Here is a 13,958-nt window from a genome sequence, read left to right on the forward strand (position 1 = left end):
TTGAACAAACCATGTTTTATTAAGTAGCGTAAATTATAAGAAAACCAAAGAAAGTGTACATGAAAATTAAAATACAACGAACATAATCACAACTATAATTATACAGAGTAAACTATAAGATGGAATGTTTACTTAGCTAGTTCAGAAGGTAGGCAAGACTATAGGTGATACTTGAGGTACGTTAATGGGATAATCATCAATCTCAACCATCCAAGGATTTCTTTCATCATCTTTAGGATTAATGTTACGCAAAGCACGCCAAACCGCGCTATTACACTTGAATCCAGACCCGAATCCAATCTGCCAAGTCCTGTCACCTCTTTTGATCCTCCCCTTAGCCTCAAGGTACGCAAGCTCGTACCATAACGAACTACTAGACGTATTTCCATACCTATAAAGAGTCATCCTAGAAGGCTCCATATGTAATTGAGAGAGCTGGAGGTTCTTCTCTAACTCGTCAAGAACAGCTCTTCCACCGGCATGAACACAAAAATGCTCGAAAGCTAGCTTGAAATCTGGCACGTATGGCTTAAGTTTGTGCATACGTAACACTTTTTTTCCGAGTAACACGACTAAAAATATAAGTTGTTCGGATATTGGAAGAACTAAAGGCCCGAGAGTCGTGATATTTGTCTTTAAAGCGTCCCCTGCCATTGTCAATAGGTCCTTAGAAAGGGCAATGCCACGAAGTCCTGTTTCGTGGTCATCTTGTTGGTATACGCAACTATAGCTATTGTCGTTTGCACCTTTATTGGTGCGGACAACATGTACCAGTTGATATTTTGATCGATGACGATCAATACGCTTGTTGGAGAGGAGGATTGCAGCAGCGCCCATCCGGAAAAGGCAATTTGAGATGAGCATTGAACGGTTGTTTCCACAATACCAATTTTGTGTCAAGCACTCTAAGCTGACAACCATGGCATATGAATTGGCATGCACCTATTGCAACAAACACAACACATACATATATTTAATTAATAACTCACCTTATTAGGCAGTTAGTCAGCAATTTTTTGGTTGCAAACACGTCATGTGGAACATTATTATTATTATTATTATTATTATTATTATTAACAGAAAACCTACAAAGTCAATTAATTTACAAGAAATTGGTGGGAAGCCGAGATACAATCTGGGCCCTCACCCCTCTAGTTATAGCAACCCCGATCCTGCTGAAAATTATTATTATTATTATTATTATTTAAATTTAGAACGAATCACTATAGTGTGTGGTTTAAATTTATTATTATTCAATTTAAATTTTAAATAGTCATCATTTTTTAGTCAACTAGATCCTAGCCCGATGCTTGAATGTGTATTCACTTTTTGTGGATGCAACATTTGTACTTTTAAGGGCCTATTCTCATAGACTGAACTCAGCTGAATTGAACTAAACTGAACTGAGCTGAGCTGAGCTGAAATGAATATTTTATAAGAGAAGGAAATTAGGAGTCGAACTGAACTGAACTGAACTGAACTGAAAATAAACGTATGAGAACAGACCCTTAGGGTAAATCTGGTAATTAAATTAGTATATAATACGGATATTTAGTTTTAAAACCAAAAATGCTGGCATGGGGAATAAAAAACTAGTAGTACAAGAGAAAGGCCAATTTATTTATTTTGATTAGAAAAAAAAGCATATTATGCATAATATAATAATGATAATCTTCTGCTATTTAAAAAAAAAAAATTAATAATAATGATAATCTTCTCATTTATTTCTTACTTTGTGCATGCATGCTTGTTAATTTGAAATTTTTTTCTATGGAGGCGGATGCACGATGCTCCGTGCATCCGTTTTCTCTTTAAAAACGCGGAATGAACATTTCGTTGTTCAGTAAAGAACATACATTTGTTTTGTAAAGAACATATATCTTTTTCATAAAGAACATCACATATAGCTGTATTGTAATGAACATATAGTTGTTTTATAAAGAACATATACCTATTTTGTAAAAAAAAAACATCCAACTTCAAGTTCTTTATATATATATCTAAAGAACATCCGTAATATTAATTAAAAGCATGATAATTAGAGGTGATCAACTTCGGCCCGACCCGATCCGGCCCAGCCCGAAAATAGGGCGGGTTTAGACAAGCCTAAAAATGCTTTTTTAGTTAAAAAAAAATCCAAACTCCGCCCGAAAAAAAGTCGAAAATCCAAATTAGAGTTGTATTGTAATGAACATATAGTTGTTTTATAAAGAACATATACCTATTTTGTAAAAAAAAAAATCCAACTTCACGTTCTTTATATATATCTAAAGAACATCCGTAATATTAATTAAAAACATGATAATTCGAGGTGATCAACTTCGGGCCGACCAGACCCGACCCGATCCAACCCGAAAATAGGGCGGGTTTAGACAAGCCTAAAAATGCATTTTTAGTTAAAAAAAAATCCAAATTCGGCCCGAAAAAAAGCCGAAAAGCCCACTACATTTTCCGGGTTTTTTGGACACGAGATATTATGTTATAGCCCAGCCCGACCCAAATTTTTTATCACCTTTAATGATATAATATAATGTAATGAACATTATTTTTATTCAACCACCATAATCTAAAGACAAATTTCAAAGAACATTTCAAAATAAACAATTAGCATATGTCACAAATAAAAGTACATTATTATGACAATCAAAGAACATGAAGATAAAGAACATTATTTAACTGCACGTTATGTTCTTTACAATTTTATAACATGTTCTTTGCACTTTAACGGAATGTTCTTTACATTTCTATACAATGTTCTTTACAATTCTATAATATGTTATTTTCACTTAAACTAAATGTTCTTTATATTTTTATGCAATGTTCTTTCCGCTTTTTTTTGGAAGAGATGCACCATGTGAATCGTGCATCCGCCTGCATGAACCATGCATTGATGTTAATTAACCTTGTTTTAAATAGTTATAATTTCAATGAAGATCTTAATCTTTCTCGATTATAATATAAGAGAATGATACTTCATTGTTTGGTTCGCTTTGTTGTGTAGTTTGAAAATAATTTTTTCCATAATTTATACGTAGTATATAATCATTTATGCTACACAATAACACGTGTGCAATGGAAATTGTGCAAGATACGAAAGAATCGAAGAATACAAACAAAATGAACCAGAGGGTATATCATCATGCTGGTTGTTTCTTGTGATGAACATACTTACATACTTGTATTATAAAAAAATCTTTTTATATATTCCATATTTCATAGCTAAGCTCATTTAATTAAGTCACAACTCACAACTATCTTAACTTTTTTCACCTAGCCATTTATTCATGTTATTATCCCATTTAACATTTGAGCAAGCTAACTAACTACTTTTTTACATATTCATATAAATATATCAGGCAATCATCCTTAGAAGATTTTATCATGCATGATGTCATAAATATATTTTTATATATTTTATAGTAGTACTATATTATATTGTATGTAATTAAGTTGCATGCAATTGACAGCAAATAACCAAATACCAAGCAAAAATTGGAGTCGGTGGGAACTCACCTTGTGACTTTGTGGTCACGAGTTCAAGCCCCATCAACTACAAAATGTTTGGGAGTAGGGGGATTTTCTACCTCCCCCTTTACTCTCACTAAAGTCCTTCATCTAACCTTAAAAAATGAATAAAAAAAAAAATTTGACAGCAAACCTTTAAAAGATCTTTAGCAAGATCAATGGAAATGAGGCCAGCACTGCATCCCATGCCACCAAGATTATAAGTGACAACATCTTCCTTAAGCTTGTAATGGTTAACCACCGTTGCACAGAGTGAAGGCAAAGGATTAAAAACACTACAATTTATTATAAGTATCCCTATTTCCTTAGGCAAAACCTTTGCTTTTGCAAGCAATCCATCTACTGCTAAAAACATGAGATTTTCCGCCTCCTTCCTCGCCTCGTCCATCGTCGTATTCGGAGGGACTTGGATCACTGCCTCCGGCAAGTACGTCTCATCGCCTACCCCGGACTTCTCAAACAACTTCCTTTGAAACTCAACGTTCTCTTGAGTGTATGTCCCGCAATGAGCTATTCTATCTACGCATGTCGCCTTACTAGTTCTACGAGAGGGGTGTGGCTTACAGCAAGCAAAATCGACCAAATACACCGTCTTCCTGGTGCCCCTCAGGTAAAGAATGAGCATAGCTAGGAAGACAAAAGGGATAAGTAGGGAGTCGCCAACAGGGTGATGGTTAAGTTTGAGAAGATTATCCCGTAGTTGGAATAAGTCTTGTTTAGTAAGAGGGAGGACTACGAGTGGAATGAAAAAGAAGAACAACATTAAGTATATTGCATTCGAGATGAGATAATGGTAACCAAGTTTAACATACTTGAGCTGAATTGAAGTGTAATAGTTTAAAGGGGTCTTCTTTTTTGGAATTTCAACTTCTTGTGAAGTTGCTGATTTTGAGATTTTCTTTGCATAATCTGCCATAGTTGGTTTTTTTTTTTTTTTTTTTTTTTTTTTTGGGTAGAAGTTAGAAATGTGCGTAAGAGGTGAACTCACTTCATCACTTTATAGACTTTTTTAACGGAGTAGTTTAATGGTACACTACTCTGCAGTCCGCACTGGCGCTATATGTTCAGTTGGTCACTTTAGTATTGAAAGTAAAATTTAATGCATAACTAATTATTGCTTCATCTATATTTGTGCGGTTATACCACGCTACCTCCGATACACCATATTAAATGATTATCTCAACCAAAAGCTTAAACTGATTGTTGATATCTAAAAATATGTTTTATACTCTATCACTAATTAAATTTTTACCTAAAAATTTTGTGTATAACCTAAAGATAAGGTCATTTAAGAACAACTACCTATTTTTTTTTTATTTGCTTAGAACTACCCGCAAGTTTGGAAAAGTTTGGGTAGCACTACCCACTTACGTTTTTCGTCCAATTAAAACGTTATTTTGGCCTAATTTTTAACTATTTTCAATTACAATATCCAATTGATGCTAAAATAAGCAAAAACCCCAATTCAATTAAACCAATCAGTGGTTCCTGTAGGCGCCGGTACGCTGCATTGTACAACCATTTTGCATGAAAGAACATAATATAGAAAAGTGAAGAACATATAACTATAATGAAAAGAACATACTATTAAAATGTAATGAACATGTACCCTTCAGTGAAAAAAACATATTTACACCAAAAAAAAAGTGAAAATAACATATGTTCATGTTCTTTGATTATCTGTATAATGTGCTTGTGACATAATGCTCATTGCTTGTTGTTAAATGTTCTTTGAATTTTGTCTCCAAATTATAGTGGGTATATATAAATAATGTTCATTACATAATATTATCATGTTCTTTATTAATATTACATATGTTCTTTAGATTATAAAAAAAAAAAAAAACATAAAGCTGGATGTTCTTTACAAAACAGCTATATGTTCTTTATAAAACAGTTGTATGTTATTTATAAAACATATACATGTTCATTCCGCGTTTTTTGTCTGTACCAAGCATGGTACAGTCGCCTGTACCTTAAAATTTTCACAATTAAACCTCCAAACCTTAAAAATCAAAATCCCCAAAATAATACTTAACTCATGAACCCTAAAATGAATTCTAATTAAAATCCTAATTAGGTAAATTAAAACCTTTAAACAAATTGGGAGAGTTAATTGGGTGGCAAAAGTGAAAAACGTGGGCTCCGATAACGTCTTAATTGGACGGAAAATGTTAATGGGTAGTGCTACCCAAACGTTTTCAAACTTGTGGGTAGTTCTAAACAAATAAAAAAAAAATGGGTAGTTGTTCACAAACGACTCTATCTTTAGGGTAGTTCTGCACAAAATTTCCTTTTTACCTGAACTAAGATTGATCAAGTCATATCCAAGTTATGACTTAAAATTTAATATCATAAGAATCATTATACGAGTACTAAAATATTGTTAGACCAACACTTATCTATATCTATCCCTACTTAGTATTTATAAACACAAATAAATCTGCCACATGTACACCTCTCAATTCAACCAAAATACAAACCAATCTCCCACATGTACCCTTCTCCTTTTAACTTTCTTTACTATACTTTATTATTTCTATAACCTTCACTTTAATTCAATAAATTGAATTCTCTTAGGGGTCATTTGGTTAGTATGGCTTGGAAACGGATTCGATTAAACCAATACCGTTACCGTGTATTTGGTTTGAAAGCATGGTAACAATTACCATTATATAAGGGTAATGGTTACCCTTCATTTGTCACCTCTCAAAAACTTGGGGTATGGTAACAAATACCCTTACTCTCCTCTAAACAAATACCCTTTTCATGGTTAAACCAAATAAATGAAAAGGTAATAGCTAAATGATTCATTTCCCCCTTTTATTTGTTTCCTTTCCACTCCGTTTCTATTTTCCGAACCAAACGCCCCCTTAATGTTATCCTCTTCGTCTTTCTCAGTCACTTGCTCTCTCCATTTTTAAATTTCACTTTAATTGAATTAAATTTAACAAAAAATATATATCTAATTGTATAGTTCTGGTCTTCTGGACTTATGGGTCTGCAATGCTATAAATGTTTGTTTCACGTTTCAACTTCGATTCACACAGCGCATAACAAGGAGAATTGGTAAAGTGGGCAACACTCAATTTATTAACCGGACAGACGGTAGTGGAAATTTGGCATGAGGAAATGCATGCATGTGCTACACTTGACAACATGAAAATAGAGTGCATTTCCTATGTTTTCTTAACTACTTATTTCAGTCAATAGTTTATTATACACCTAAGTATTTAATATTTGTTGACAAATTTGATTTTTGACATTTAAAATAATACATATACTACCTCCGTTAATATTTATTTGCAACTTTTGTCAACACCGCCAACAAAAAATGATCACCGCCGCCAACATTCGGTGTGAATGGACAATCGTACCCTTATTACTTCACCACCCCTTATCCTCCCGGCGACCCACAACCCCTTCCGATCGGCGATGACCACCACCACCCTGATCGGCGACCCACCGTACCCTCCTCTATGACGACCCACGACCTTCCCTCACCGGCTGGAAGATGGTGGTTTAATATATATATATTTTTATTTCAGGCAATCGCGGTAATTGGAGCCCAAAACCGGTTACCGTCACAGTAACCGATTTTGGGCTCCGGTTATCGCGCATGGTAACCGGTTTTGGGCTCCGGTTACCATGCACGGTAATCGGTTTTGGGCTTCGGTTACCACGTATGGTAACCGGTTTTGGGCTCCGGTTATCGTGCACCTTAACCGATTCCATGGTAACCGGAGCCCAAAACCGGTAATCGATTTTGAGCTCCGGTTGGTACGGTTGTCAGAAAAAAAAAAAAAAAAAAAAAAAAACACCACCTTTCCGCCAAAGAGGGAATGTGGTGGGTCATCTTTAAGGGGGATGTGGTGGGTCGACGGTCAGGGTGGTGGTGGTGGTCAACGCCGGTCAGGGTAGTTGTGGTGGTGGTCGTCGTCGCCGGTCAGTGTGGTGGTGGTGTTAGTCGTCAATTGGGGTGGTGGTGCCAAAGTGTTAGTGATTGGTGGCAAGAGGGAAGATAGTAGTGACGTACCAAGGGTATGGTTGTCAATTCACACTAAATGTTGGCGATTTTGATCATTTTGGATTGCGGTATTTAACGCCCCACTTTTAGAATGCTTCCAATTACTTGCCACTTTCCATTTTCTTTCCTTCTTTGGTAAATTTTTTTAAATAATAATAGTACCAATTTTTCCTTACTTATATGGTGCCACGTCATAATAAGAAAATGATAACATTACTCCATATTTGAGTTTTAATTATGCCACTAGTAAGTAGCTCAGACGTTGCCCCGGGTTGCTACTATTGCAGACGTGCAATCGATAAATTATTTTAAAGGTTTTTTAAAATTTGTAATTGACAAACTAAAATTGAGGTTTTTGTTTTTTTGTTTTTTTTTTTTTTTTTTTAATTGAACCTTGTGATTTGCACTTATATAAATTTTTTTATATATTAATATCATACATAATAATTGGCTTAGATGGTGAATTAGTTATCTCTCTTATATATAAGAGGTTGAGGGTTTGATCCTCCTCATTCTAAAGTTTTTATATGGAGTAATGTTATTATTATCTTCAGAATCTCGTAGAATATATTATTATCATCTTGTAAACTACTCTACGACTCTCTACATAATGAGGGTCGAATATAGGGTTTAATGAGGCTCGGATGAAACAAGTCACAAAGACTCCATCTCCTCCCTACCAAACATTGTAGGTACATAGTATGGATTAAGCCGACAAGGCCCCGTACTATAAACACATATTAAAACCCTAACCCTTTGGAGAGAGAAATCAAGAGATCTACGAGAGTTGTAACCTACAAATTATCAATAAAATAATTGTTCCCGTATATTTTCTACCTCTTTATTTAAATGTTGCAGGTTTGAATTTTTATGGTTTACAAATTGGCACGCTCGGTGGGATAATTTTCGCTCTTCATCTCAGCTCTCCAAATTTCAAAACTCGTAGATTTAATGGTGACATGCCAAATTTGCTTTCAAATTCTACAGGAAAATTTCGAGACCAAGTTGCATCCGATGTCAAATCTCCATAACAGGTCTCAAGGGGGCATTTGTTGACACCGAAATTTTGTTAATTATTATTAGGTGTCAGATATATCTAAATTAGGAGATAATATAAATATAAGATATTTATCTTCAAGATCTCGTAGAATATTTGATTATTATCTTGTTAACTACTATACGAATCTCTATATAAAGAGGGCCGTTTATAAGGTTTAAGGAGGTACACCTTGGAAAAATGTTTTCTGAGATGAATTTGTATGCATGTACTGACTTTTAAATGAACTTGCATTGCAGATTTAATGATGAATTTGGATGTATTGAAGTTTAAGGAACGAGGATTACAAACTCCACCAACAAGTTCATTAGTTCATGTGTTTACTTGTTAATTTTGGTTTAAGTTAGTTTAACATTGTAGTTGTCAATTTCACATAGTCTATATTTGTAATTTTCAATTAGTTTGTAATTAAAATTTTAATTAGTTTTTTTTTTTTAATAGCAAAAATATTTCATTAATTAAAAGTCATACGACATCTACAATAGAGATTCGACGTTAACAAATACATAAGATATTGAATCAAATAGAATTTTCCTTCATAAAAACTACGATCGTCAAGTAGATCTTGCACTGCGGAGCATCTCCCGTTTATATCACTGAAAATTACAGCCTTGTTGGAGAGACAATCTAACGATCCTTTATATCCGTGAGGATGTTTTCCTTATGATTCATCTGTTCGTATTCGAAAACTTGATAACTTTTTCACCAACAAAATAATTTCACGACAATCCATTAGATCTGCTACCATGGATTAAAAAAAACTAAGAAATTTCTCCCTCGAAAAGAGGAGATAAACCTTGTCTTTCGAAGGAGGTCGAAAAACCCTTATCTTTCGAAGGAGATCGGAAACCCTTTCTTTCGAGGGAGAAAAGTTCCTCCCAAAAAGAGGAAGCATTATTATAAACCTAAAAAAACAATAAAGAAACAAGGATTGGGGCTTTCCACTGATTAAAATCGATGGAAACCCCTTCAAAATTCAACAATGGAGGCTAGGGTTTTGGAGAGAGAAAAGAGGAGAGGAAAATTTTAATTAGTTAATGCTTCCTATAAATTATTTATTTTATGAAATTTCACATAGGTTAATTTAATTTATTTACATTTCCGCCAATTTTAATCGAGCCTAAAATTTCAAATTTTAAATTTGAAATAACAAAAAAAAAAAAAAAATGCGCTCTTGTAGACACCCATTTGTGTCTCCCCAAAACCAAACCCAGTGATGAGTGCCTTTCACGTCGAGTCATAATCGAATGAAACGAAAGTGTGGAAAGGTCTAGTGTTGCGGAAAGTTTTATTTTCTTTTCTCTTCTCCCTGATTTTGAAAACTTTATTTTAAGAAAACAGCTAATCTAGTTTGGTTGGTCCATGATATGGGTCCAATAGTGGTGTAGTTGGATGGGGCTTGCAAAGACCTTTCCAACGATATATTATAAGCCCAATTCCAATGAATATTGAGGAAGTTATGACCAATTTACTAAACTGGGCCCGGTTTGAGCTTTATGTACGGCCCAATGATCTAGGGGAGGGCCTAATATGATTTATCATTCCTAATGCAATTAGGAATGGTTTTAGTCTTCTAGAATCTTCTAGAAGGTTCTTTTCATTCCTAATTCGATTAGGACTTTTCAGAGTTTTAATCAAGATCAAATAGCATTTTCGAAGGAATTATATTATTTTATCTTCCAGTACGGTAAATTTATCAGATTTTCGAAAACGCGTTGAAATCCAGTTTGGCGTCCAACCCCAGGCCTTAGCGCCTGGAACCAGTCTTGGCGCCAGACGCTAGCCATTGGCGCCTGGCGCTAGCCACTGGTGCCTGGCGCCAGTTAGCCAGGGTTGGCGCCAATGCTGTTTTGCGATCTTCAGACTCTGTTTTGTTAAATTATCTTTTTTGGCTGATTTTCTCTATAAATATCGTATTAAAAATCCGTTTTCATACACCAACTATCTTCATCATCTACATCTTTCATTCACCAACTCTCTTCATTCACAAGTTTTCTTTCATCAATTCTTAATTAAAAACATTCTTTCTTTAGCATTCATTCTTTCTTGATTTTTCATATAAAATTCCGCCTTCGCAAGATCTAGAAACACCTAGCCATATTCGAAGTTGCCTTCGCCCTAGGCGTGAAAGGTTTTAATTTCTGAGGGTTTGGTCCCAAATCTCTATTTCAATTATTTAATTTAATTGTTTTGATTATTATTTTCCTTGAAGTTACTAACGCGTGTATTTTGTTATTAGAAAGAGGTACGAAACATCCAAGTAAGTACTTTAATTGCTTAATTGATGTTATGATCATGTTTATATTGTTATTATGATTCCTAGTATCATGTTTAGGGAAAAGGTTATAATATCAAATATGCTTATTATGATTCCTGCGATGCTTCCTACGTTCTTCCTAATATTTATGATGTTAGTATCATGTTAGGGTTAAATATTTTATTTTTATCGCTTAGTGACATGCTAGGGTTTGTTATTAATCTTGTTAGTATCATGTCTAGGATCTTGCTATTTTTATTATGCTTTAACATGATTATGAATATTGTTGTTATTATTATTTTAATTATGATTTATGATTGTCATGATTATTTTATTTATAATTATTATTCATGATATTGATTGTTATTGATTATGTTGCTTGATACATTATTTATTCTTTATTGCTTGATCACCTTTTATGCATGTTTAAAGGGAATTTTGTACTTGTAATCACGCTTAATTAGATAATTAATAATCTTGTTAGGGTTAATATGATTATATTTCAAGTGATCGCCAATAATAGTTTGTTTGTGCATTAAATTCAACCAACATAGATTAAACAGGTTTAGGGTTAACCTATTGATTGCATGTTAATTAGAAAGCGCACATGAATACGAGCAGAATAAAGTAGAGGCCTATTATTAGGGCAGGTTCAATCTCTTTTAGGTTGGATTTGTACCTTCATCCCCGAACCCTTATTTGGTTCATGACCTTATGGAGTTGACGATCTCTTGGATCGTTAAGGGGTGTAACCTTCACCTCGTGAACGGTTTACAAGTTCCTTAAAAAACTTGTTGGCGACTCTTTTGCTCTATTTTCTTCCCTTTTGGACGCCACCGTACTTTAGTGTATGATCACAGTGGGGTTCAAGCTAGTGGGATTTTAAAGGCTTGAAATTATTCCCTACAGCTCCAAATCAGCAATTATGGTTTAAAAAAATCAAATATGTAAGAGACCTCCTATCTTTAATATGGGATCTGTTATATTTTATAAGCAGACCACATTTCTTCAATGACGGGTCTCTTTCATTTAACAACCCCAGACCCCATTTCTCTAGTAACGGGTCTCTTTTAAGATTTGGTTTTAATTCACTTTGTCATCATAACAGACCCCATCTCTTTCATAACGGGTCTCTCCTTTTTTCAAACAGATCACCTCATTTGGACGACTCTCTTTATAAACCAGACCCCTGAGATAGAGACCCGTCCAAGAATGGTCTCTAAGGTATATTTGGACGGGTCTCTTTGCCTATTTTTGTAGTAGTGATTGAGGATATAGTTATTCAAACACTATTTATAAGAGTTATTTCAAATTTAGTAAAAGGTAAGATGATATAGGGATTTCTAACAAATATATATCCTAATAGAACAATATAATTTCCAACTATCTACCAAATAATCATAATATCCGATCCTATTATCATTACTTATTGTTTACATAAATTAAACCTAAGAGAACAATATTTGAAGACAGGGAGAGTACAATACTTCTTATCAAACACTTTCATGTATTTGAACCTTTAAGTATATATTTGTCTTAAACCTTGTTTTGTTCACTTTATATTTAGCTATACGGAGAATAATAAGCTTGCATTAGCTAAGTTCAGTTAAAAAAAGCATTTAAGTTCAATTTTAACTCAAATATAGACTATAGTTAGCTGGTTATGATTAGTTCATATAAATTCAACAATTAAGTTTGATGATTCTATGAAATCAGAAGAAAACTCTAATAATCACCTGAGCTCCTTTCTCACTCTCATCTACTTAAACACTATACCCTCACGTTCATAGGCGGATCTAGGGGGGCCTATCCGAGCCTCCCCCCCCCCCCCCCAATGCCCAGATTTTGATACATATAAATAAAAAATCTTGTGTAAAATATACGAAGTATTAGTTTTGTAGTTGGTTTAGTTGGTTAGTTATTTGATGTATAGTTATGGAAGGTCAAGGATTCAATTCTAATGTATGTATATATATATATATATATATATATATATATATATATATATATATATATATATATATATATATATATATATAGAGAGAGAGAGAGAGAGAGAGAGAGAGAGATAGTAACTAATAAAAACAGTGAAATTTTGGTGCTTCAACAATAATAAAGTAGTTTCTAATTTTAATGAGCAACTATTGTCTTTAAATTCAACAAACTAAAAAAAATTAAATATATTCTGCAGCAATTAGCAGCATGATAATTAACTAGAAATCAAAGGCTTTTGTATTGTCATAAGATTATATTTCTATGATTTGTGTACTTTGTTGGTAAAATAATTGTTGAAATCAATAACAAATAAAAGATTAGAACTTTCCTGGATTGAAAATCTCAAACTCACAGACGCGCCGCGGAACAAAATCCACTACCTTAAAAGCGAAATACGCCACCACCGGTACAAGTTTCCTAGTGACGCACGCCCCCCAAGTTTAACGCAACTCTCCTTCGTAATTCGTGCACCCGAACCCGAAGAGTGGAATTGCTCAAGAACTGTTTAGATCTCAAAGGTAGGTTTGTGTTTGTGTGTTTAGGGTAATTTTCAATAATGAAATTAACGTATGAATGAATAAATGCCAAGGAGTAGTATTTATAGGAGTAATAAGAAAAAGGAAATAACATCACAAGCCTCACGCACACCTCACGCAAGGCCCATGACTCGGTGGGTTTGTGAGCTATTGTTCTCTAGAGAGAGAGCTATCGCTCAGCCTTGCCGAGGGCATCTTGAGCTGCGAGTTATAGCTCCCTCGCTGGAGAGCTATCGCTCAGGCTGTCGCAAGAGTCTGCCAGCAGCGAGCTATCGCTTGGAGCTCTAGCAAGGCTCTGCCAGCAGCGAGCTATAGCTCGCACATAGGCGAGCTATAGCTCACATCTGCTGCAGGCCATTGCGAGCATCCGAGCTCTAGCTCCATTGCTAGCTCGGTCTCGCGCAACTCACTAACTTGCTTGCTACATCCCTCCCTCATTAACTCCTCGCACACTCACTTGGTAAATCTCCGATTTGCATTACTAGAATTGCAAATACTCCAACATATTTGTGTGTTGTGTCATTAGCCATGCATTGTACAAAAGCAATCTAACAAAGCTGG

At 34.5% G+C, this 13,958-nt stretch overlaps 1 protein-coding gene across 1 annotated transcript; it reads right to left on the bottom strand.

Moving 5' to 3' along the window:
* LOC145583593 (3-ketoacyl-CoA synthase 11-like) lies at positions 1–4,503 on the bottom strand. The gene is made up of 2 exons (XM_081640867.1): positions 3,659–4,503; positions 1–942 (listed from the first exon to the last, which is right to left on the bottom strand). Exons 1-2 carry the CDS (start codon positions 4,439–4,441, stop codon positions 142–144), a joined length of 1,584 nt encoding a protein of 527 aa, XP_081496993.1. The 5' UTR covers positions 4,442–4,503; the 3' UTR covers positions 1–141.
* Positions 4,504–13,958: the final 9,455 nt, after the last annotated feature.

The sequence above is a fragment of the Chenopodium album genome, chromosome 1 (genome assembly GCF_948465745.1).
Source record: "Chenopodium album chromosome 1, dcCheAlbu1.1, whole genome shotgun sequence".
Taxonomy (NCBI): Eukaryota; Viridiplantae; Streptophyta; class Magnoliopsida; order Caryophyllales; family Amaranthaceae; genus Chenopodium; species Chenopodium album.

What these genes read in the sequence shown, in the direction of transcription:
- LOC145583593 (XM_081640867.1), bottom strand. Translation starts at nt 4,441, where the DNA reads ATGGCAGATTATGCAAAGAAAATCTCAAAATCAGCAACTTCACAAGAA. An exon ending in TTGCTAAAGATCTTTTAAAG is followed by an intron (nt 943 to 3,658) that starts GTTTGCTGTCAA and finishes TTGTTGCAATAG; the next exon opens with GTGCATGCCAATTCATATGC.